General features: G+C 34.9%; 4 protein-coding genes across 5 annotated transcripts; 2 read left to right on the top strand and 2 right to left on the bottom strand.

Annotated features, from left to right (window-relative positions):
• The first annotated feature begins 3133 nt into the window (after nt 1–3133).
• Nucleotides 3134–16637, top strand: LOC136812592 (glycerol-3-phosphate acyltransferase 1, mitochondrial-like). 2 transcript variants are annotated; one of them, XM_067069120.1, is made up of 24 exons: nt 3134–3325; nt 3525–3635; nt 4026–4111; nt 4321–4394; nt 4692–4722; nt 5170–5266; nt 5527–5616; nt 5850–5871; nt 6186–6213; nt 6383–6461; nt 7598–7718; nt 8155–8207; nt 8794–8910; nt 9366–9450; nt 9700–9844; nt 11473–11632; nt 11945–11978; nt 12271–12353; nt 12566–12625; nt 13435–13512; nt 13923–14030; nt 15204–15303; nt 15670–15741; nt 16273–16637. In XM_067069120.1, the coding sequence occupies exons 1-24, from the start codon at nt 3149–3151 to the stop codon at nt 16431–16433; spliced, it is 2172 nt and encodes a 723-aa protein (XP_066925221.1). In that variant the 5' UTR covers nt 3134–3148; the 3' UTR covers nt 16434–16637. The 2 variants fall into 2 exon arrangements, with proteins under 2 accessions (XP_066925221.1, XP_066925222.1); XM_067069121.1 differs by lacking the exons at nt 7598–7718; nt 8155–8207.
• A 558-nt stretch (nt 16638–17195) lies between these two features.
• On the bottom strand, nt 17196–18725 carry LOC136812594 (uncharacterized). Its single transcript, XM_067069123.1, has 2 exons — nt 18519–18725; nt 17196–18044 (listed from the first exon to the last, which is right to left on the bottom strand). Exons 1-2 carry the CDS (start codon nt 18635–18637, stop codon nt 17222–17224), a joined length of 942 nt encoding a protein of 313 aa, XP_066925224.1. The 5' UTR covers nt 18638–18725; the 3' UTR covers nt 17196–17221.
• A 1177-nt stretch (nt 18726–19902) lies between these two features.
• LOC136812591 (slit homolog 1 protein-like) lies at nt 19903–23393 on the top strand. Its single transcript, XM_067069119.1, has one exon. It carries the CDS (start codon nt 20008–20010, stop codon nt 22732–22734), a length of 2727 nt encoding a protein of 908 aa, XP_066925220.1. The 5' UTR covers nt 19903–20007; the 3' UTR covers nt 22735–23393.
• A 924-nt stretch (nt 23394–24317) lies between these two features.
• Nucleotides 24318–26180, bottom strand: LOC136812540 (solute carrier family 22 member 18-like). Its single transcript, XM_067069068.1, has one exon. It carries the CDS (start codon nt 26148–26150, stop codon nt 24318–24320), a length of 1833 nt encoding a protein of 610 aa, XP_066925169.1. The 5' UTR covers nt 26151–26180.
• Between the last annotated feature and the right edge of the window lie 238 nt (nt 26181–26418).

Genomic DNA, 26418 nt, shown 5'->3' on the forward strand with positions numbered 1-26418 from the left:
TACGCGCGCCCTGTTGCTAAGACCTTTGCTTGAAATCGAAAGCGAAACCAAAATAATTTAGCGCACACTGCTGTTTGCGTAATATCGATAAAGTGAAATGAGGTCCTGACTTGAGATACCCAACTTCAGTATTTCATCTTTAATCTCCTAACTTCTTCGGTTACTTTGTCTGTAGATAGGGAGGTCAGTCGAAATTTCAAACTCATTTTCAAAATGCCAAACCAAGTTTAATGAAAAGCCCTTATCCTCAGAAAAAAATGAGGGGTCACTTATCTTTTAACCTTTAGTAGTTTTTCAGATTTTCCATTTTTTTGAAGAATTATGTTAAAAAACCTCTTGCCATCTTGTAACATTTCCATGGCACTGAAATCCAAAGTGTTTTACAAAAAAAATTTGCGCAGGAAGTTTGGGGCGAGAGTGTTTTTCCGTAGTACGAGCCATAGAGACGGGGGTCACTATACCATTTACTTTCCCTTACAATGGAGCAGATATAGATACACTAAAGATAATTGCACAGTATGAAAGAGGAAGGTCTAAGCTTTTTGCTGTTACCTTACACCACATAAAAAGTCAACAGATTACTTGAAAATTTTTGGATTTACTTCTTTGATTCAAATTTGCTCAAGGACAATGCGGGAACCCCCTATTCGCAAGATTTCATAAGAAAGGTTGATCTACCATCTTTCAAGCTGCAAAAACCGTTTGTTACGAGACCAATTTGCTGCATTTAATCTTAACAAAAGTAACCATGGTTTTTCAAAATTTGGGTGTCGTGATCTTGTTCACAACAATCAGGGCTACCCTAGCTCTGAAAATCGAAGATTGCAAATGAACAAAGATCGTTAAAAACTTCTGGTTTTTAGCAATGCAAAGGTGAATAAATTCTTTTCTACTAAGAAGAAAAAAACATGTAGATATGTTACTTTATCATTTAGATATTAAATTCTGAATTTTATTTTTATACATTTTTCCTTGCCACGTCTTTTGTACCACGGGAAAATATGCGACTTCCAACCGCCCTACTGTAGGGGCGCTGTGGTATAGTGGTATAGTGGACCTTGGTTGTTACACAGACGACTGAGGTTCGATTCCTACTCGCAGCGGTTCACTTGGCAAGTGAATGAACCTTAGCCCGGGTCCACCAATACAAGGAGAATTGGGTAGTCAGTCCAAGGTGCTGACGGGGCGCTCATTGAAAGCGTCTATAGTTGCGAAAATAGGCCACAAGTAATATAGCTCGTGCTGTTCAAATTCAAGATGGCCGTTGAAGCGGGAAGCTGTTTTCATCAAGCTTGAGTACTTGTTTTTGATTTTGGGTATAATAGTTTATTTACGGTGAAAGAAATTTTGTTTAAATACAATTACAAGTTTTAGAGTATATATATATGTGAAGAAATTCAAAGAATTTCTGTCCAACTATCTTCTTTCAGGAGATTTGGGTGGCAGTGCAGCATATGCATTTCGTCCTTATTAGGACTCGTCAGCACTGCATACTGCACTGCTACTGCAGTACTATATATATATAAATTTTACCAAAATACTATGACTAGTACTATAGGGGTGGGAAAGCATCGAGAAATCCAGATCAGCTGATCTGGATTGCAAGATACTTCCCACCGATCATCATATCAGCAAGAACAACTTGAAAAAATATATTAGAAAATCATTTTCTGAACATAGCACTGTTGCAGAGACCATCTGTTGTAAGGGAGTTTTGATAAGTTACTTGATCTAGCAGAGTTTTAAATGGTCTTCCACGTTTCATGTACTTATCATCGTTGAACATCAACAGTTTAATGGAACGCTTGTGGGTCATACGAATAACATGTTTAGCATATTCCAGCTGCTGTTTTCCAATGAAATTGGACAAATCTGATGTACCACATATCTCATGGAGTCTTTTGTTGGTTATCTGATAACGGAAATCGTTGTTAGACTCATTTACAAAACGAAAACCACCTCCAATCATTCGACGTAGGAATATGATATGTGACGTTTAGTCGCTCAAGTTGGCTTGAATATAAATTCCAATTTTGGCATGAGTAGATTAAGCGACTACGTACATAACTATTTAAGAAGATGATACGAGTTTTCAAATGGACATTGAAATTTTGAAGAAGGTTGGTCATTTCTGCGAATTCGTTAGTCGGCTGTTGAATACGGTAATTAATCTCAATGTCACCGGTATTCGGTTCCTCACAAAGTGAATGGAAGCTCCGAGATATTTGAACGTTTTGACGTTTTTGATATCAATGTTCCTCAATTTGATGATAGATTTTGGGTAATCCTGTTCGGTACAGTTAAGTATCATAGATTCGGTTTTCAAAGCGTTTATTGATAGTCCAAATCAAGTAAACGTTTGATCTAGAAAGTTGATAGAGCTTTGCAAATCTAATTGACTGATATATGATATGTATACTGTCAAGAAAGTAATTACCGTCTAGAACATTTTATTATCAAGCTTAAAATGTGGATTTTTGATTTGTTTTGGTTGAAATTTTGTTTGTTTATAGAATGTAGAAAAGATACAGTAACAGGCCTTATATATGGTTATTTCAGAAGCTCATGATAGAGAAAGATTGCTTTAGTAAGTATCTAATGTTATTTTGTGGCTTTACCTCTTTCCAGAGAGCCTTCTTCCCTTAAAGTTGTTTGAAAAAGTGCTTTCCAGAAAAAACGAAAAAACATTGGAGAATAAAAAAAATATTTGAAAAAAGCATGCCTGTGCCCTGTGGCAAAAATGGAATCCGTCTGACACTAGAATGTCTTCATTTTTTTTTTATCTTTAAAATCGCATTCAAGTTACCAAAACTTAGCAACTCGCCAAAAAGGAACAATCAGCCACCACTCAACATAGCTTTGCAGTCTTTGGCGTCCAGACTTTTGAAACTTTCAATTTCCATTAAATTATTCTTGTTGGTGGCCTTCCAGATTGGCTGCTGATTGTCACCAGTAATATTTGTTGGGTTAATTGATACAGATAATCCTCTTTAGCTCTAGAAAGATATAAAATGAAAGTAAGCAATTATCCAGCAAATAGAAAAATAATGTTGTATTTTACTTTTCTCTGTTTATTATGCCATCATTTGCCTCAAGCACCTGAACTTTAGTTGAATTATTGAATTTTGTTTTAGTTTTAGATTGAAAAATGCAGAAAATAAATGCAAGTAAGATAATCAATAAATGGTCAACACACAATTCAGGAAATGTAAACGCAATAGAATTTGAATCAGCACCAGCGCTAGATGAAATAGGAACAGAATTTTCAAGAATTAACAGAAGACGCAACATTGCTTCACACAGAGGACAAAAAAGAGACAAAAATGTTTGTTTTACATTTGTTTTTCTGATATGAAAATGTATGACTATGAAAAAAAAAATCACTTTTAAATGGGTTTCAAAGGACGTTATAAGATACAATTCTTTACGATTGAATATTATGAATGCACATTTTTATCCAAAGAAAATTAAAGGAAAAAAGATGAAAAATTGACAATCAAACTGAATATTTTTTTTGTTTTCAGGCATTATTGGTTGAAGAAGCTGTGCAAAAGTCAAAGAAGTTTTCCTTGGTGTTGCCAGTTTTGAAGAATCCATCAAAAGAGTATACTATTTATTCTTGCAAGAGTTGTTCGGTAAGAATAATCGTAGTTGTCCTTGTAGTTTTATGCATTCCACCTTCCTAAAGTTCTAAATAATAAATCTAAGTCTCTCTTTTAATTTGTATTCCACCTTCTAAATGGTTCTGTTCAACACTAATGAGTGCTTAATGATTTGAATTTGCTAAAAAGCCCAAAAACAGTTTGGAATAGCTTTCATACTTTCAAATGTTTGGATATGTTTCAATCCCGCCCTCATTTTTTAATTTGTGAAGTATCATCAACTGCATCCTTTTTTTCCTTTTTCGGCCAAAATTTTTTACTTTTACTCTTAACCTTGTACATTTTATTAATCCAATTTAGGCACCCATGAGTATCTTTCTAACTTGATTCAATTCAGATTTTTTGTAATATATGTTCTTACAGAATTTGCTGGAGTTTACAGATGCCCCTGTCACTCAGTCAAGCACCAAAACAATCAACTTGCTTGATCATATCACAAGAAAAACCAGGTATTAGGAAAACAAAACTTTGCAAAGAATATTTTGAATCAGATCAGTTCATTTTGTTGTACAAAAAATAATAAAATAACTTTTCATTGAATGGATCTGATGATTTTCATCAGGATTAAGCCAAATTGCAACACTTTTTCTTAGTGGACTAGTAACCTTACAAACTATTAAACTTGTGTTTTGATTCAACCTCTATGTTCTTATCTCAGGAAGTCTTATCTACATTGGATAGCACCCACTCTTGTCTTTATGTCAAAAGAAAAACAAAGATTCAATGGAAGAGGTGAAAAATATTTAACTATTCTTACAAATTATGATAATTTGGATTTATTTTTAATGTACAGTATTCTCATTATCTATTTTTATTTTAGATTATTTAGCTGTGAAAGTGTACATAACACTAATACCACTAATTTTTGTGTCAATCTCTTTACTGACTTTTAAAATCAACAAATGCCTTTGCAAAACCTTCAAAATCACTAATTTTCTACATGATAAAGTTCTGAAAGAAGACAAAAAATTTGTGAAACTGAGTTTATTGTACTTTTTGTTAGTCCAATAAATTTTTATTTGTTTTTAGATGAAGTCTCAAAACCATCTTTTATACATTGGTAAATTTGTTTGTTATTTTGTCTATCTTACTCAAATTATCTGGTTTGTCTGTGCCTACATGAAAGGAGGTTACACATAACAGGGGGGGGTTGTACTTTTACGGTGTGACGGGATTGACCCTTTTTTAGTACGGTATTACGAGATTTGACAAAAAAAGAGACGGGAAAACGGTATTTTAAAATCAGACGGTGACGGTATTTAGGTACATTTTTGCCCTGTACAAGCCGGTGTGACGGTGTCATTATTTTTCCAATTTTCAGGATTCCGGGATTCAGCAAAAATTTTGACGGGAAAACGGTATTTCGAACCCCTACCAACCCTCCCATAACATTGTTCGGTTTTTACTGTAAGGTATATATCTGATTAACATGACACTCCTACTTTAAACCTTGTTTTAGCTGACGTTACTGTATAAAAAACAACATTTTGTGTACTGTTCTATTAAGCTTCTTCACTTGGCATACCATGAAGAATTTGGCAAGTTATTTCAATGCAATATGCGTTCAACGATCAGATCAACTGTCATTGAGAGCAGCTAGAAAGGTACAATTAAGGGGTAGAGGTTACCTCTAAGAAATGTTCAACTAAAAAGAAAAGAACTGATTTTCACTAGAACTAATGATTTCCCTCACTTTGTTTCCGTTTCTAGGTGTCTACTACAGAACAAATAAGATCTGCAACATGCATTTTCAAACTTTTACTTTCCACTCTAATACTGCGAGGCTGGCATTTTTTTAATCGTAGATTTTAATTTAGAATTGATTTGAGGAGTTGTAACTCGAGTTATAAATCTTTGATTTTAGAAAGAGCATCCAGTTGTGTTTGTTCATTCAGAGGAAAGCTTTTTTGGGTCAGTTCTCCTGCATATCTACTTAGCATGTGTTGATACTCAGGTATGTTAATCCTCTCAGCTTGCTATATTGAATCGGTTTCTGTTGACTTCTTAAATGTTTATATCTTATAGTGCTTACATCTAATATTTCATTAGATTCTTCTAAAGTTGTTATCTAGTTTATTGCATTGTGATCAGGATTGCAGTCTAAATTTGTAGTTAAAAAATACAATTTTTTACATTAGCTTTTTATTTCGATCATTTTTAATTCAACTCATTCCTTTTCTTTACCAGATCCCAACAACAGTTTTGAAAGGTATCGATGTTTTATTTTTCACTATTAGTATAATGCTTTTTGATTGCATGGGCTTTTCTCTCAACTGCTATATAACCATTCTTAAAGGTCTTATTTTTACATAAGTGTTCCCGTTTCATACCAGACACATATTTCATATCAGCACAGTGTCTGTCTATTGTTATATTATGCTGATAAGCAATAAATGTTGTTTTTTCCTCTTTCTGATCAGTCTTGCTCCACATCTGTGTCAATCCAATGTGAAAAGCTTTAAATTAAAATTGATGAATAAGCAAACGATATCACTCTTATTTAAAATATTTTTTGCTTTCTAGGTGATTGTGTCAAGTCTTCTTTGGTAAGGTGTGTATACTTAATATTATGTTGTTGTTTTTTCCATTTGAAATTCCTTCGCACGCCTTAGGTAAGTTTTCTTTCAGTCTCTGCCTTCATTTGAATTTGATAATCGTTTACTCCATGATTGGATTTAAGTAAATTGCTCTTACTTGAATCTACAAAATTTCTGTTTCAGATACTTTATGCGAAAAATGGGTTTCCTCTTTATGGGAAATGAGAAAGAAAGTGAATCCAGCATAAAAGATGTTGTAGAGGTATGTGAGCAAAATGTTAATGAATTCTCAGATGTTACTACTACTACTAGTCAATGTGGGATTTCATGAATTCATTTTATTTTGTTTTGAAATTGCCACTACTTGAACATACAGCGAGATACAGTCATTTAAAGCACAAAATCCTGTTATTTAATGATTGATATCAATTTTTATCTTAAAAACTGCACTAGATCAGACATAATTTCGAGCTTTAAGTGGCTGTACCATCCCGCATGTTCAAGTAAGAGACTCTCTATAATACACTTTTCGCTTAAAATTTCTTTATTAGTTCATATTTTTACGCACTTTTTTCCCTTTTTTTGCTTGGAACGTCATTCTTTTGGTCAAAATTTTTTTTGATCCTAATTTGTTTACCCCTTTTAAAAAAGTCTCCAAATAGAAATCTTCTTTCAAATGAGCAAGAAAATCCAATCCTGAAAATGTTTTCACAGGTCCTAAGGAATAGCTCTTTACTTTTTGGCTTGTTTAACCCTTTGAGTGCCAAGGTCCTTTTTTCTAAGTTTTTTTTTAAAAATCGCTAGTTCAAACTTTAAGGGCTTATATCTCCTGATCTAGAAGGAATTAGAAGCTCGTATATAGCTCGTTGGATAGCTTAGAGTCTCTTCTTTCTTTTGGGCGCCTTCGGCGCCGCCCGATTTAGGAAGGGCGTGGTGGGCGGCGGCCAAGGGGGGGGGGTAGGTTAGGGAATTAAAGCAGTCAGGCCCGCTGCGCGGACCTGACTGAACTGATGAAAAGGTGCCCAGTGGTAAAATTTCAAATCAATTCACTAGAAGACAGAATAAAGTAAAACAGGGCCAAATTTGGAGGTTCTTGGATCACTCGTTGACCAAAAATAGTCAAAAAACGGTCAGAATCTCAAAAAAGTGAATTTTTGTCAATTTTTTGCATTTTTTTGACTTTTTTGCTTAAAATTTCGCTGGAAAGACTCACTTTTGAATTTTTTTTTGCTTGACCATAAAGGACAATCTAATTCCTACGAGTTCGACCAAAAATAACGATTTCTAACTCAAACTGGGCATTACCGGAGGGCTTCGCCCTCCTATATAGCCCATGTCGTATATATACGACATCGGCACTTAAAGGGTTAACAACAATCTCATGCTTTTAATCAAAAGATTCTCTTGGATGCATTGAAAAAGGGGCACAGTATCCTGATACCTACCCGGCCTTATCAATATGATACTGAACCACAACCAAACATCATGGATTATTGTCTCAAAGCTCAAAGAAATAATGGTATGCCTTTTAACTGTAGTTTAGACGGCCCACTTTTTGTCCAGCCTATTCTAATTATGAATTGTGAAGTGGGCAGAAAGTTGACAGTCTAAAGTCAATGCATTTTCCTCCTTTAAACGTTTCAATCTGTTCCAAGCAAAGGTTTTAACTGCAAAAATTTTGCCAACTTGTTGCCCACTTGTTGTCAACTTTTTTCCTACTCTAACAATTAGGAATAGACGTCGGCCGTCTAACATAGAGCTTTGACACTGAAGTCTTTTAGAATAAAGTTTGAAATTTTCATTTTCCCCTTGTAGCCATTCAAAGTTTAAAGCAAAAGAAATAACCGTTTAAAAGATCTGATCTAAAGATACTAAGCTTATAATATAAAAAGGTGCTTGTGATTAAAAGGATGGTAGAGGAAATGCTTTGATGGTATCTTTTTTCTCTTAATCAGATAGTCGTTTGGGCAGAGCTTTGGTGAGCTGTATCACTTTATCAAAAGAAAGAGTAAGATTCTTGATGAATTTGTTGAAGAACTGTAAGTCCCGAAGAAAGGTTGGACAAAAGAAGCGAACATTTCTAACAAAAAACTGACGCAAATTCCATTTTGTGCCAAGTTTTAAGTGATTATGTTTAGACCCAGGGGGGGGGGGTACTTTCGACCCTCAGACCTTTACCGGGACTAAAATGAAGAAAACAAAGGAAAATTTTGTGAATTTTACGACCCTTACCGGGACAAATTTGACCAAATTTCGATCTTTCCGGGGGTAAAAAGTTGAAATTTTCCTATTTTTCCAACCATTTGTGGGACTGAAATTTGATTTTCAGATTTTTCTGACCCTTAACGGAACTTTGGAAATCCAAAAAAGGTACCCTTAAGGGCGGCACATACCGTACCTTCCATTTGCCTAAGTACCCCCCCCCCGGGTGTTTAGAACAAACTTTGATAGAAATGTCTTCCAAGGAAGCTTCTCACTCATCAAGCAATACTTCTGACTCATACATTTGAAAGTTTCACATGTTTGAGGCTATTGTATGGCGTCATGAAACTATTTTATTTTCAGACACAATCAGCCTGATTATCTATTACTAGGTATTTTCATCTGAGGATGGATCTTTTACACTGAAGACTCTTATCTTTTCGTTGTGGAGAAGCGTTTCCAATTTTGGTCTACTGCATATAAACGTTTCAAGATGTGTCAAATTGAAGGTAAAATTTTTTCTATCTTTTTGTACAATCGGAATTTTTATAACCCAGGTATCAAAAAAACTGCGTACGTTTGATGGTCAAGATCAGGCCTTGCTTTGAGCCCAATGTTAATTTTATTATAAAGTTGTCAGTCTCACTTAAATTTTTCTGAATGATTTTTTTTTAAATTTGATCAAGTTGAGCTTTCAAGTCATACGCCTTTAATTTAAAATTCAAATTTCAGAATGTGTAAAAATGCACCAAAATAAGGGGTCTTATATTTCATTTTTTTTCGCTTGGTATGTTTTTTTTGGTTAAATCCAACTCGTAGTTGCAATTTAGACCATCCGATAAGAAAGCAAGGTGTAAAATATAGGATTAGGAAAATAGAAGAAAAGTTGATTGTTTCTTGCATAAAACTTTTTAAAAAGAAAATTTAAGTGGAGTATATCGTTTTCTTCTGGTTGATTTTTCAGTCGTTGGTAAGAGCTGCAAAAGATTTGAACCAACAAGAAGAAGTTCATGAAGAAAACAATCTCATCTCAAGACATCTCAACTTTGGTAAGCTTAAGAACTTTAAAAATCAGCCAAATTAAATTTTTCCTAAAATGTAGATTACTATAGGTTTGAGTTTATCGACCCAGTGATATTCATATTTGAAGTTTATCGTGGCTTGGATCATGAGATTTACGTTTGGCTATCGTAAAATCGTAAAAACGTAAATCTCGTCATCCAAGCTACGATAAACTTCAAATATGAAGATTACTATCGTTAGTTTGTTTAATGTTTTTTTTTCTGTTCCACCTTCAGACATGTTGGAAACACAAAACATCTTACCTGTACACATTGTATCATGTTTGTTGTGTACCAAGTACCGTCTCACAAAAGGGGTCTCGTTAGAAGATTTGTCGAAGGATGTTGAAGCATGGACGGAAAAACTGAAAGAAATGTCTAAGTATGTTCATACATCTATCCGCAGACACGTGTTTCGTCCTTCCCAGGACTCATTAGTGCGGCTCGTGTAAGTGAGCATAGACTGTTGTTTTCACCAGAGTGCTCAAAACACTAAGTGTTGAGCTTTGCATAATCGCTTGTTCGTCTGTTACCAACTTTTCTCAGGATTGAATCATAGGAATCTTTTGATTTTTGGTACAAAGGTGCAAAATGGTGGTGGCCAAAATGTGACGGAGCCCGATTTCCAAAAAAAAAATTTTTTGGGCAAATTTGGGCCAAAAAACGGCTAAAAAACGGGTTTTTTGGACTTTGTGAAAAATTGGATCATTAATTTTTTTTGATTTTTTGCATGAAAGTAGGGTACCATCATAGGTAAAAGATGGCTTAAGCAGAATTTTGCAAAAAAATTTTTTTGGCTCAAAAAACGCATGTTTATCTATAAGAATTACTATTAATAAGCATACATCAATGTTCTTAGTCAAATACTCAATTTTTATATGAGATAGATGTTTTTTTGCTCACGAGGGCTTACTTTTGAAGAATATGTGTGTTTTTAGTTGCTTGGCGTGCTCTTATAGAAAAACTGGCCAAATTCGATATTTTTTATAAGCACATTATCAATTACTTAGGTATTAGCTTTTCTTCTCGAGATTGGCTTTTTCATTCTTTATGATATTTTGCACAAAGATGCATAACTATAAACCTTCGAATGTGACGGAGTCTGATTTTGAAATAAAAATGTTATTGGGCAAATTTGGGCCAAAAAACGGCTAAAAAACGGGTTTTTGGGCTTCGTGAAAAATTGGATCATTGATTTTTTGCATGAAAGTAGGTAAAAGATGGCTCAGGCAGATTTTTGTAAAAAAAGAATTTTTCGGCTCAAAAAACACTCAAGAATCACTATTAATAAGCATACATCAATGTTCTTAGCCGAATTACTCAATTTTTTGATGAGATAGATGTTTTTTTTTGCTCACAAAGTCTTGAATATGAAAGAATATTTCAAGAGTATGACATTTTGGTTTCTAAACGTTTTTTTTATAAGAAACAAACGACTAATTTAAATAGATCGTCACTATTTGTGTTCTGAATGATTGTTTAATGGTCAGGTCACGTAGATATCAATTATAAATGTGTTAAATGCATAACCAGGTAGGTCCATAAAAGTATCACTTGTTTATTGTTAGAATTCTTTAGTAAGCCCCTTTTTTACGGTAAGAGTGTTTCAGGCACTACAATAGATCTTATCGGAGTTTTGATTTTTCCAAAAAAAACACGATGCATTGTGGGATTCTTTCGGGGGTATTACAATAGAAATCTCTTAGGAATTCCTTGAGGGAATTCTATTGTAATACCCCCGAAACAATCCCACAATGCATCGCTGTTTTAGAAAAATCAAAAACTCTGATAAGGTCTATTACTTTGAACATTGATCCGGGGTTTAGATCAGATCATTGGCCGTCGTATATCGAAAGGAATATCCAACCTGTCAAAAAAACTCTTTGCAGGGAAGAGAAACTTCCTTATCCGCCTCGCAAGGCTAGTAGATAAAAAGTTTTCTTACATAATTTCTTGTTTATGCTAACTGCGGTTCTCAAACTATCCTTACTTACTTTAAACTGTTTCTAGGAACATTGGTTTCTGCGGTGAACCTATCGACATAACATCGCACGCTATACAACTTCTTCACCAGCAAGATTTGATCACGGTTCATGAAGTCGACAATAAGATCAAACCAAAATTATCAACCATCAAGCAAGCATCCTTATTTTATCAACACTCTCTGAAAGTAAGGATTTCCTTGTTCGTTTAGAATGAAGCAAATCAACTTTTTTGAATGCCTGTATGGTTTACTCATGTTACGGTGATCGGAGTCATTAGATCAAATGAAATTCTTAACCCATTAAGTGCCATCACTCTATTGCTACGTACACACCCCGAGCGGGATCAAAAACAGGGCGGCATTGGTTGCGACGCTCCTAAGACCTACAGACCTTACGATTCGTAAATCTTTCGTCAGTCAATTTTCTTTAGTTCATGGTCATACGAAACCTCTTTTTGAAGACTTTTTTAATTTAGCTTCTCCTCTTTTCCTCTTCAGATGGTGCATACATTCATGACAAGGGCAGTTCTAGGTAAAGTTCTTTGCTTACGTATAAAATTTCTTTTCCTGAAGATTTATAGAACAAATTTCTTTACTAATGAGCCAAATTTTCATTACTCCTTCTGGCTCCTTCATTCTTCATATGTCTTAAGGTTTTAACGTTATAAATTTTTCTAGACTTTTGGTGCAATTTTTTTATTATATTCGGTTTATGTTTGCCTCGATATTCTTGTTATTGTAAGACTGAAAGGCATAGTGCTGTGACAAACGTCCTATTCTTTTTTTGCGACGTAATTATTTTTATACGTTGACTTTTTTTACAGCTTGTACGATCATTTCTGAATGTGGTGGTGAAAAAATCTTGAGATTTCCAAGTACACATCAAATAACCTTTATTGGAAGCAAGGTATAGAATGACTTGTAGCGAATGATTTTTTACAGCTTTTTCATGGTTAAGAGGCTGATATCATTTGAGTGTATTTCAGTTTGAGCGTTTTCACTGAGTGTTTATCGATTCGGCGAATTGGATCATTCTCAGGCTTTTTGACCCTGTATTTCATATAAAACCTTTTATTACTTTAGATACTGACTGATTGTTTCTGTTTTTGTCTTATTCAGATTTTGGAGAAAGCAGAATTTTTGAGTGAAATGGTTTCTTTCCTACTTGATTACCATTGTGTGAGTACATAAATCTATTTTGTTAATTTTCCAACGTCATATAAATTTTCGATTAGGTATTAAGTAACGTGTCACTATAAGAATGCTCTACGCTAAGTAAGAGAAGCGAGGACAAATTAGGACAATTTTTTCAACCTATAACGTTACGACTGTGGTGTTACAAAAATGTATTTTGTTCATCTGAAGACCAAGAATTTTTTTTGCCTCTGAAAGAGGCTATACAATCTACAAACTATATAATGATACTTTCATTAGCTCCTAAGCTAAGTTTTATTGGCTTAACTTCAGTTGAGTATCATCATAGTGGGCACCCCCCCCCCCAGGTTTCTGGGGGGGGGGTTGACGATTTTCAAATTTGGTGGGGGTTGAGTTGATGAAAAAATTCAGGTGGGGGTGGAAATTTTCAGGGGGGGGGGGGGGGTTGTGTAGTTTTGAGTGTATCTTTCAGTTGAACAAAAAAAGAAAAACTTTGAAAAAACCTAAAAGAAAAACATCCCAATTTGTAGTATAATGTATACAAATTTAATATAACACTGGTGAGGGTGTTTCAATCAAATCTATTAATAAAAACTTTTAAAATTTGAGAAACAGATGAAATTGGATTTTTCGGGTGGGGGTTGGAAGATTTTTTTAAATCAGGTGGGGGTTGCCCAAGAAGGTGGGGGTGACTTTTTTTAGGTGGGGGTTGGAGGGGTGTTGCCCACTATGATCATTTACTGAGTATTTGTTTTTGGACGGACAATATGCTATGAATTTCTCAAAAAGACTTTGCTTTTGTTTTCATTTGAGTACTCTTTATTTTTCATAAGCCATTCAATCAAATTTCGGACTCCTTGACGTCGACAATGGATCATTTTGTTGCTATGGGCTACATCAAAATGCAAGAGGTGAGTAAATACGAAATGTAATTCGACGGTATCGGGAACGCTGTTAGCCTTACTAGCTAGCATTAACTTGTTATTATCCCTTGCATCTTTCATTGAGCTTTTTATTCCACATTTAGGGGTTGCTATGAAAAATCTTTATTCATTCATGTTTTGAGAAAGTATATTTGATTGAAATCGATCGAAATAGAAGATTGTTTTCCATTTGAAAAAATTCATGGTACTTTCTTTTTATGTGAACGGTTCCACTCTTTCTTGTTCGATTCTGCACCATTTTAACCAGAGTGTATCCGAACTTGACGTTAAACTAATAGTCTTACTCGAGGCTTTCTGTAATTTGAATCCTCTAAAGAACTTTCTTGGTCCCTTCAAGATCGAACTAAAGAGTATCAACTTTACATTTTGTCTTCTAGACAGGTTTTATGGACAACTATCATCAACGGTTAGCTCGTTGTGCACAAATCAACAGTGCCCTTGGTGAAGAAGATTTTGATGGGCGGAACAATGAAATCATCTATGAGGTAAATGTGATGTTCTTTCTTTCGTGTTTGTATCGTTTTCATTTACGGTAAATTATTTTATGTCAAAGCTATTCCATCTTTTTGGACCTACCCCGGTGGAGGTCCTATAAATTAACCTTTGTCCGTTCGTCTGTTCGTTCGTTCGTTCGTTCGTTTGTTATTAGCTTTCCTCATGATTGGCTCTTTCATTCTTTACGATTTTTTGAACAAAGATGCATAACTATAAACCCTCGAATGTGACGGAGCCCGATTTTCAAAAAAGATTTTGGGCAAATTTGGGCCAAAAAGCGGCTAAAAAATGGGTTTTTTGGACTTTGTGAAAAATTGGATCATTAATTTTTTCAGATTTTTTGCAGGAATGTAAGGTATCATAGGTAAAATACGGTTCAAGCAGATTTTTGTAAAAAAATTGTAGTTGGCTCAAAAAACGCATGTTTATCTATAAGAATCACTATTAATAAGCATACATCAATGTTCTTAGTCAAATTACTCAATTTTTTTTATGAGATAGATGTTTTTTTTGCTCACGAGGGCTTACTTTTAAAGAATATTTGTGTTTAGACATGTTTTTATAGAAAAGCTGGCCAAATTCGATATTTTTTTATAAGCACACTATCAATTACTTAGGTATTAGCTTTTCTCGAGATTGGCTCTTTTATTCTTTATGATTTTTTTGCACAAAGATGCATAACTATAAACCCTCGAATGTGACGGAGCTCGATTCTTGGAAAAAAAATTTGGGGTAAATTTCAGCTAAAAAGAGATGTTTTTTTGCTCTCGAAGTCTTGAATATGAAAGAATATTTCAAGAGCATGAAATTTTGGTTTCTAAACGTGTTTTTTTATAAGAAACAAACGACTAATTTTAATAGATCGTCACTATTTGTGTTCTGAATGATTGTTTAATGGTCACGCTTATGTAGATATCAATTATATATGTGTTAAATGCATAACCAGGTAGGTCCATAAAAGTCACTTGTATCATAACCAATTTCATTGTTAAGGAGACAAAAATCCGCTTCAAAAGTATGATCGTGAGTTCGAGCATTCTTAGCTTCTATCACTCCAGAATGGTTATGTATTGTTTATTTACAACTGCAGTGGCTTCTACTTTGTGTTTAAACCTTTTCTAATCAATAACTATACAATCTCTGAATTTTTTCACCTTCTATAGTTGGTGATGCATGAAGATTTGCTGACGTATCATCAATTTCTTCAACCTTTCGTGCAATTATCTTTCACAGTGCTTGCCCTCATCAAAGAGCAATTTTCAGGTGAAAGTAGTCCACTTTAAAGATTCGTAATCTTCACACTTGATTCGAGCATTTTATATATTGCAATTCTCAAAGTTCTTTCATCTCAAAGGGATTTCTGTATCAAAATTCATCACGAAAAGAAGTGTCTTGGTGAGCTTTGCTGAGTAGAATCGACGTTGCGTCTAAAATGGAAATTCTACTTTTTCTACGTTGAGAAAATATTTGAAGCCGCTATCCGTTAAGGATGAACTATGAAACTATTCATGAAAAGGAGGGGAACTTCGGCGCTTACGACTTATAACACCCGGCATTGCAATTTGTCTGTATGCGTATTCTCGAAGTTTCGGATATCCATGTTAATCAAAGCTCCAAATTTCATTCCAGATGAATTGTTTCAAGTGAGTGGTATCTATACAAAAGTGGAAGAAAGATACAACACTGGTTTCTTTAAGTACGGTAAGACTGGTGTTTGTTTGTTTGTTTTCACCAGGAGCTTTACTTCATTGTGGTTTGTAATTAAGATCTGAAGAGTGAGGTTGGAATACGATTAGGTTATCTACGTATAGTTGGATAAAGAAGAATGATATACGAGTGATAAGGCATGTCATTGTCGATGCATTGATTGTGTAGACTCAATTTTGTTTAAGTTAGTCTTGGGTTAACAGGTATTTCAAACTCTCTCATCTTTTAAAAAGTTCACTCAATTTAAATTAAAACATTTCCGCTGGAAATAAAAATTTCCGAAAAGTTTGAGAGACGAAACAAACTGTCCGCTCAAAAAGGCCCTGTAAAAAATCGCTGATCATGCGCCAACTTGTTTTTGCTCTATTTCAAAAAGGCGGTACCTAAAAGCACTATCCAGACTCTAGTCGTTTTGGCGCGTTTGATCGTCAAGCAAACTATTGGAAAAATAGCTTTAAGTACTGAAATTTCACGGATATCGATAATCTGTAAAAAAAATCTTTTCCCGATCTTGTTTGCGTACAGGGGAAATGGTGCACATGGAGTTTGTGTCTCGTTTCTGTGATTACCTTTTCGAAATGGAGGTTGTAGACGATGAAAAAGATTGGTACAAATTGTCCCAGGATTATCGAACCAATGACGAACTTCTACTGTACTTGCAGAGAATCGCAAAATTTCGTGCTTAAAGACATGTTTTATTGTTGGCAGACTGTAAGTGAGAAATTGTTGTTTTTACACATATTTAACTCAAGTGTAGGTTTTTTATATTAAACTGATCAAAAACGAAAATTTAGCAAAATCTAAAGGGACCTATTCAAAAGTTGTTTTTATATGTGGAGATGTTTTTATAAATATTTTTTATGAGAAATATTATCTTTTTGAAAATTGAACTTTCATTTTGTGAGTTTTTCTTGACCTTTTTGTTCCGCCGGAAATTTCACAAGCTCCTCATCTACAATAGTTACAAAAATTCATTGCCCAGCTAAATTCAGCGATGAGAGATTGGTTTATAGGAAAATTTATTTAGATATCCTAAACATGACAGTAGATGGTCTAGTTTTAGTCATTTTCTTACCAGAATTTCTTAAACTTATCACTGTAAGATTAATCAAGAAAAGACAGAAGTGATTGGATTTTAGAACTCTTAGACACACCTGTCTCACAGCCCTTGGAAAAGGTCTCCCCCTGTTGGTGATGAAAATTTTTGAATTTTTGTTTGAAATTCTAATGGGGGTATATTCTTGTTGTTCCCAGCTAAAAAATCCAGTGGGGATGGTTTTGGAGTGCATGAAATCAAAGTCACTTTTTAAAACGGGGACTAAATTTTAGCCAAATCTTCCTGGGCGGGGGACCGATCAGGCCTGTGATACAGGGGTGTCCTTAGAGCCTGAGTTGTCTTTTGTTTAAAAAGCTATTGACCAGTCACAGTATAGAAACTTCAAAGTATGTTCTTGTTCCTTTTTGTAGTCTTTCTTTAGATTTTAGGTTTTTTACATTTTCCGTGTTTACATGGTACAACAGACCTCTGGTGAACAGGTGGGTTATTCCAGACTTTGAGATCTACACGTTTCACTTGGTTCTTAGGCAAGATGTTGACGATATCTTCTGATGGACTAGGATGAATAATCATGTCTAACGTGTCGATGATATCGGATATTTTCACGTCTTTTTTACGGCGTCGGTATTGAGGTAAAATGTCGGTCAAAATTGTATTCATTGATGCGTCAGTCATCGTCGGAACGACTTCGATTTTGTTTGCTTTCGACAGTGTGGGCTTGATATTCTCCTTTTTATTGGTTTCAGGTTTTGGTTTTTGAAGAGATTTTTTGTTGGAGTTTTCCACCTTTAGAATATCATCATCAGATTTGATAGGCGTGAGCAGTGCTTTACGCTCTTTCGTTACTGATGCTTTTTTGGCAATCACGGCTTTCTTTTTTGGCTCACGGCCCTTTTTGGCCGTATCTGAGGACAGAGGTCCAACTCCATGACGTGGTTTTGTCGGACTAACAGCAATCCTTCTGACGTTTGGTTGAAAGGAATCAGATTTGATGACTTGAACTGCCGAGGGTTGTTGGCGTATTGCGGCGTTCGGTGGGTCACACCGACAACTGTGAATGGGTAAAATTCTTCCACGTCTAGCAGTCAATTTACTACCTCTGAAAGCGTTCTGCATCAGACGTTCTTTGTGTGAAGCTAATGAGATGTGGAAAGGAGATGCTCCATCGATGACACCGTGTATCGGTACTGCAGCTATGTTCTCCAAGTTATGCTGAAGGTCGTGCGAACTGTTATTTGCACTGAAAGGATAAAATAGAAGTTACTTTAAAAACTAAACTCTAAAAAATAACAAATTCTCTAAAAATCGAACTTAAGAATAGTGAAGAATATACTCAAATGATAGTTCTATTTAATATGCACTTTTCGATATATATTAAGTTAAGGTTGATTATTTGCAATGGTTACTCCTCCAGACCCATCCCAAAAGCTGCTTTATTTATCCAGTGAAAACTTGTGCTTTTATTACGGATTTCTGGACTTAAAGAATACCTAAAGAACAAAATTTAGTTTGACATCATAAGATCATTATATTCCAATAGCAATTTTCGTACACGTTTTTTTATAAGAACAAACTATATAAAATGTTAAGAACATTTTTGGGCTTAAAAGTCAAAAAGTTAAGAGCATCCGAAGGATTCAATAAATGTTTTCTTATAAAAAACGTGTATGCCTCAACAATCACAAACAGAATGAGATGAATGTAGATTTAATACCTGGGCGAAGGTGTAGATCTGGGAGCTGAAGGATTTCGATTGGGTGGTTTGATTGGTTGTGGGAGGGAGGGGTGAACGAAGATGATTTTTAACTTTTGACCATATATAGACGAATCCATGGCACACCACAACAACAAGACATTATACCATCGATTAAAAAGTTCAAATAATTCTTTTTTTATTTTGAACAGTGAAATAATATTTAACGTCACTTTTTGGCGTCAAATTTTGACGTCAATTTTTCTATGACATTTTTTGTATGAATGAGTTGGCAGGGAGGGCATTACAGGTTAATGTTTACAACTTTAGACATAATCATATGGCTGATTACATTTAGCTTAGAAATAAAAGGGAGTACGGGGTGATTATACATAATAGCCCTGCTTTAATCACCCCGCGAAAAGGGAAAAAAGAAATCTTCGAAGAAAAGCCCTGCGACTTTTTTCAAAAACTAATCGATTTCATAGTTGTGCAATTCGAATATTTTGATTGGTTAGATGTCATTCAAACTTCTATTAGGTGACAAAAATAAAATTTGAAAAGGAACTTTTGACATTTCCATCAAGTTGTATGACTTTAAATGATTGTAAAGAATTCGCAAAGGTTCGGTAGCATTTCTTCGTAAGGAGGAGCACACAAAAGTTAGAAATTTTCTGTAAGACTTGTCACTTTTCACGGCAACATCTATTTTGTACTCGATAACAAAAATACTGATGGATCAAATTCTATTCGAAAGTTACGTGACAGGCTATTTCCTTTCCATATTATCAAGGAAGTGTAAAAAAGTTCACCTTTTTCTCGGTAAAGGTCTCGACTTTTCTGCAAACGTCAACTCGTTTTCTGTCAGTTTGTATAATTACTGTGGTCTGGCCACAGATCTCATAAACAACGCCTAGAACGGATATTCATTCAACCATTGTACACAAAAAGTTAATAGTACAGATTTCATGTACACACAAGATAGGTCAAATTTCTCCTCACCAGGCGAGTTTTAAGGAATTTTTAAGGAAAATGGACATAAATGCTCACAAAATGGTGAAAGTTAAGAAGGACATCCGAAGTTTTCAAAAATATTGGATGTTCTTATAAAAAATGTGTATGCTTCAAAAGGAAGAATTTACATCGGAATATTGAGTCAATAAGTTAGTTTGTTTGACAGGCATCCAAGCTATTGCAAACATGTGTGTTTTGTCCCAAAGCTTACGTAATGGCGCGGTATAGTGCACACGGCAATAGCAAACTCTATTATATATTTTCAGTTCAGTGGGCTGGAGTTGATGAGAAAAATGCAATATAATTGAAATTGCTTTATTCAACAAAATACTAATGACTTTTTTAATGAGCTTTTTCATTAATTAGATCGAATGACGGAAAGTAGGAAAGGAAAAAAAGTATTTCACATACTCATCAACACCATTCGTCTGTCAAACTCGTTTTTTGTACAAAGTGGGATGGTGTATTAAGATTGAGACAAAATTCTAAATCGAACATGTGGAATTTTGTAGTTTTATGTTTATTGGTGCAGCAAGTGGCTTCGTATCGATTATGCCCTCGCCAATGTCATTGCGATGACCTAGAAGAATTTGTCGATTGCAGTCATGCCAACCTGACCTCAGTTCCAAAAGACATTCCAAAAAGTGTTAAAGTATTGCATTTGGACGGTAACCAGATTAAGAAAATCTACCGAACAGATTTCGATCAATTTCAATTATTGGAAGATTTGTATCTTCACGATAATCCAATTGAAGTTTACGAAACGTACCCGTTCTCCTTAACGCGTAATCTGAGGCATTTATCCATCTATATCTCTACAGCTGTCAATCACCATACTTTCTGGGGCATGAATAACCTTGAATATCTAGAAATCTTTGGAAATAAGTCAGTCAAAGCCATTACTGAGGATCTACATTTAATCAAAGCACCTTTGCAATATTTCGCGATCCATGGCACAAGTATAAGCAGTCTGAAGCAACTCAACTTTAATAATTTTTCACAACTAAAGGAACTCAATTTAACCGGGAATGCGATTACGTCACTCGAGATGAAGGCATTTGCACGTACCAACCTACAATTACTTGACATCAGTCATAACCAATTCACAACCCTCGACCTAAGCCACCTTCCACGTTTAACTGAATTATATGCTACTGGAAATGAACTAACCAACATTACTTTTACCGATCTTCCAAGTTTATCAGAAGTCCATCTATCCCATAATAACCTTACAGAGTCACCAAATTTCATTGATAGTAACATTGAATATTTAGACCTAAGCCATAACCAATTGACAGAATTCATCGTTGACGATTGCCGAAAGCTAAAATCTCTTGATCTCAGTTTTAACCCTTTGACTAAATTCCAAGCTTCATCCGATTCCTCATGTCTTCTCAACTTTCTAACCCTTCGTAATACCAATCTCAAAGAACTAGATCTCACCACAATGGATGCTCGATCATTAGATCTTTCCCACAATTGTGATCTCAAAGTCATGAATTTCAGTGCACGTTTCGAAGAACTTGCCATGCGAGAAATCACTATGAGCCATAGCTGTTTGGTTAACGTTCCAGCCGCCTTCTTAAAAGGGAACCATATCGACTCCCTTATTCTGAATAACAACAAAATCTCAAGTACACTCAATATCAGCGTCACCGCTTCATATTTAGATTTATCCAACAACAATATTGCAGTCGTTAATTTTCTGATCCCTTCTTCAAATTATGATCATATCGACCTTAGCAACAACCAATTAAGTTCCTTGGTAACTACATATGCAATTACCATCCGAGAACTTAATCTATCCAGCAATCAACTACAAGAACAATCAAAGTTGCATTTCCAAAGAATTGATGTCACCAATCTTGACTTATCACATAATAAACTTTCAAAAGCCAATATTGAAGGTTTACTGGACTCTCATTTCTTGTTCGATATGCAAAGTTTGATTTTGAGTCACAACCAAATTGAGTCGTTGGAGAAAGTTAATCTAAAAAAATTGACCCATCTGTCAGTCGTGGATTTAAGTTATAACCAAATCAGCTCTATTGAACCCGATACTTTCAGATATTTAAACTCATTGTCGAAACTTCTCTTACACAATAACAAGCTAACGAAAATACCAATTCAAATGAGAGATTTTCGATATTTAGAACATGCAGATTTCTCGAATAACACCATCAACGAAATTTCACCTGATTTCTTTAAATATATGAACAAGCTGACCTACCCTACCATCGATTTCACCAATAACAATTTGACTTGTGATTGTGACTGGGTCATCCAATACCTAGAACAGTACAGTTTTCATCATTCTGTCCAAGTCCTTGGTAAATGCAACGCCGGTAATGAAACACATGAACTGCAACAGCTTCCTCACTATGATATCGAAGGATTGGTCACTCATCTTGGATGTACTAAATGCTCGCAACATCTCTGCAGTTTTCGTGGCGAGTGTCAAACTACCCAAAACTCAACGAATGAATTCAAATGTAAGTGTAAGCCGTCTTTCACTGGCACTTATTGTCAAGAAGCAATGCCATTTTGTTATGGAACAACAAACACTGGCAAATGTACCCTTTGTATTGATAACTATTGCCAAAATGGTGGTCAATGCTTCGAGACAGTTTTAGCAGGGTCACCAAAAGTACAAGCTTTTTGTCGTTGTCGACACGGTTTTGATGGGAAAAATTGCGAAGTGAAGCTCGGTCCAACCAACATCTGCAAAACGAATAATCCATGTTCAAATAATGCTACCTGCATTGATGGGTCCACGGAACACAATTACCACAATGATCTTATTCACGATGAGTACGCAACTGACGGTACCATTTTGAATCAGAATGGTTCCGTCATTGTTCATGATGCCATATGTCAATGCCAGCATGGTTACACAGGGGGACATTGTCAGCATGAAGAGTTAATGAGATGTAATGCTCAAGTCAAATGTAGCGACCATGGAACGTGCGTCCACAGCTTCGCCACTGATCAGGACACATGCTACTGTGACAAAGGCTGGGAAGGTAAAACGTGTTACAATATGGTTAGCTCATCCAAGGAATCGAAAAAGCTGTCAGCTTCCAGTATTGCTGTGATTGTCCTTGCTTTGCTTTTGGTTCTGGTAATTGCAATATTGGTGTTCATTATTCGCAAACATCGTATTTGTAAGAGCAAATTTCATGATGATGATGAGCTCAGATACGAACTGGGTAATGATTTCTGATGAACACGAGAATGTGTTGGAGTCGAAGAACTTTTCTTCACATCAATAAATATGAAATAAAAAAAGACAATTATGAACTTTTATTGTTTTTATAATGTTGATGACATTTTGTTACATTTTTTTAAGTTTTTAGATTTTAAGATTTTTTCTTTTTTCGGATTTATTTTGTATTTTCAAACTGTTCGTTCCTTACAAGGTGTTTTTTCCCTAACAATGTCTATGAATTCGTAGTAAACTTGTATACACCATCTTTTCTTTATGGTTCTTTTTTTATTTTTGCGTTTAAACGAGGTATAAAACTTTCATCGTCTCCAAATAACAGACTCTTCTTCATGTCAGAATATAAACAAATTGTAGTGTGACTTCTGATTTTATAAATAGAGGACCAGAAAATGATATGATCTGAAGGCTATCCAAGTTACTCCCCCCATATTTATGAAAGTAAAACCCTAAACGATGCTAGTAAGCCAATTTTTTCTAAACTTGTCCGACCTACATACAAATCAAACAAACTTGAGAACCCCTTGGGAACATATACGGAGGAAAATTTATTCACTTTTGGTGTTTGTAAAATAATAATAATGATTCTTTTTCTTGGAATTTATAAATTTTTCTGTTTTTCAATAACTTTTTTGTTTGTTTTTAATAAAAGTAAGTTTTAAATTTTTTCTTTAATACAGTTCACTTTATACTTTCTTTAAAATATCAACTTCTTTTTTTTTGCTAAAATAATTATTAAAGTATTTCTTTATGTTTGACCTACAATGATCCTGAGAAAAACTTCCCAAGTTTTCGATCTAATATAACCCAAGCTAAGACTTTAAACCTTTAGAATTCAATAAGTCAGTAATCATCCAGTCAATCTTAAAATCAACTTTCTATTGTTTTTTGAGCTTGAGCCAAAATTAAAAATTGTAAAATGAAATACAGTCGACTCTCTCTAGTTCGATCTTCAAGGGACCAAAAAATTTATTGGAATTAAAGAAAGATTCGAATTAAAGAGAGTAATTTAAGCCCCTCCGAGCTTTTGTAATTTCCCTCCGAGATTTTGTAATTTCCCTCCGAGATTTTGTAATTTCCCACAAAAATGAAATTTCCATCCTTTGGAAATTCATCACCTTTTTCGAATTTCTTACTAAAATGGAATACACGCTTTTTTTATAAGAATATCTTTTATAAGAATATCAAGGTGAAAATTGGCCAAATTGTAAGAATACCCTAAGAATACCCTCTAGGGTGAATTTCACAGAATTTCATAAGAATACAGTCATCATTTTGTATTTGGTTAACAGATTAAAACTCGATTCGTGTTTCTATGACTTTTTTTGAGACCTTTTTTAAAAGTTCCAGATTGATTTCCATTGCTAAATTGACGTCTTTCAGAATTATCAGAATTTCAATCCAAACCATGAGATTACTAGTACAAAGACTTCAGCAAAGGATATTCATAGTTCTTTGAGAATCAGAATTTCGCCGAATGACTCATATTGATTGAAATATTTAATTTTGGTGGATTGAAAATTTTGAGAATTGAGCGAATTGTCTGAATGTAATTTCTTCTCGTGATTCTTGTAGAAAAGAAATCAGCTATCATATTGTTCATCTCTACCAAACATTGTCACGTAGATCAACAATACAAAATGGAATAAGTATCCGATGACTCCAAAAAACGGCCAACCAATAGTCGCAAACGTCAGCCCGCCCAAAGTTGGCGTGACCGCGCGTACAATAGCATGTAAAGCGAAAATAAATCCAAGAGCTGTTCCACTATACTCAGGAGGTACAATTTTAGTCATGACTGCTAATAATACTATATGCGATACTGAACCTCCGATTGCCAGTGGTATTACAACTACAACAAGAATCAATATTTCTGTCGATACAATCAAGAACAGAAAACCAATAGTATTGACAAAAATCATCGTCTTGACAATAAAAGCATCTGTGAACCTTTTAGTAAATAAACCAACTATGACACCTTGAACAACGATAGTTAAGATGCCAATATAGCCTAGGATCAAGCCGTTAACGCGCGGACCAAGATGATAGTAATCCATTATCGCCATCGAGAACATCGAGTATAAGAGAGAAAATGGAAAAGCTATGATGATTTTTATGAGGAGTAAAAATTTCACGTTTTTGAATTGTAATACAGCAATCATTGCTTTGAATGTTGGTATACTTTCACTTTCGTTTTCATTGTTGTGTTCATTTCGATTGTTTTGGTTCATGGTCACTTGGTTCATTTGTTGTTCGTGGTCATCTGTGGTGACTTTAGTCGTTGATTGTATATCGGTTTCTGTACTGGCAACTTCACTTTCTTGGTGAAATTTTTTGTTATGTTCTGGTGACATTGCACTGCTACACTGAGCATTTTCAGATTCAATATTCTTACTGTTTTGATCACTTCCTCTTGATAGTGCCCTTTTTCGTTTTTGAGGTGATGTAGTGTTTTTAGTTGGTGTATTTCGTATTTCGGTTTTCTCAAAGGTTTCATCACATTTATTAACTGTAGGTTTTACCTCATGCCTCGGTGAGGCATCACATTCTTGTAGCTCGGTCACTAGTCTTCGAATATCTTTAGTATTTTGTGGAATGAAAATAATGACGATCAATACAGAAAGTAAATTCGATATTGCAGCAACAATGGCGGCTGTTTGTTCATCGAAGGCGTGGGTTATAAGACCGCCCGTTACTGATCCACAAATCATACCAAGGCCATGTAAAACGCCCAACTTACCAATCAGATCCGCCCGTCTTTTCTTGGTTGAGATATCAGTGAGAATCATATAAGAACATTGAACACTATGCATAAAAAGTGCCGGCACACGAGTCAGAAATAAAGCAGGAACACTATTCGCAAAAGCTAAAGAGCCGAACGTTATAGAACTACAAATCTCAGATAACATGTATAAAATCCGAATTCCAAATATATCACCAAGGCGACCATATATAGGTGACGTGATCATTTGATACAATGCATAACTCGATTCCATAAGTCCAAACAACTCTGCAGTCATTCCAACGCGACGTGTGAGGTATGGTAAAACACCGCTCTGGACCCAGTAAGCAAATGAAGCCAGAAAAGCCAGTGCGTATAACGTTAACATGATACAAAAGACACGTTTCTTTAAAGCCTTTTCTTTCTCATCATGCGGTGTTGCTTCTTCATTATCCTGAGCCCAGCTAACTCTTTTCTTTCCATGATTTACGCGTTCATGATCACCTCCTAACGGCTCGGATGAGAGAGAAGTTGAGTTCAGGTTAGGCTTTGTTAAATTTACAGGCTCATTTCCAATATCCTCTCCTTCGTTTAAGAAATTTGTTGTCATATTCTCTTTGTTTTGTTTTCCCCCTGTCATGTCGTTTTCAAATGGCTTCACTTCTTTCATCATTTTATCCATAAAATGAAACATCCAAAATCATTTACTAGAATTTTCGATCAAATACATCAAATCCTATTCCAACTGCCAATGTACATTTTAGGAATTCATTTAGAACAGTTTATTTTTATTTGAAGTTCACATGACCTTTCTTTTCAGATTTGTTTGTATTTTTTTTGCAAGAGCTGAAAGAAATTTTGCGACGAACTTTGAAAGCAATTATCGTTTACTCATCTTCAGTATAGCTTTGTTTGTTCTTCGTTTTCTCTTTTTCGAGATGATTGGTTGATAGCTGCTATCC

Source organism: Clytia hemisphaerica, unplaced genomic scaffold (assembly GCF_902728285.1).
Source record: "Clytia hemisphaerica strain Z4C2 unplaced genomic scaffold, Clytia hemisphaerica genome assembly, whole genome shotgun sequence".
In the NCBI taxonomy this organism is placed as follows: domain Eukaryota; kingdom Metazoa; phylum Cnidaria; class Hydrozoa; order Leptothecata; family Clytiidae; genus Clytia; species Clytia hemisphaerica.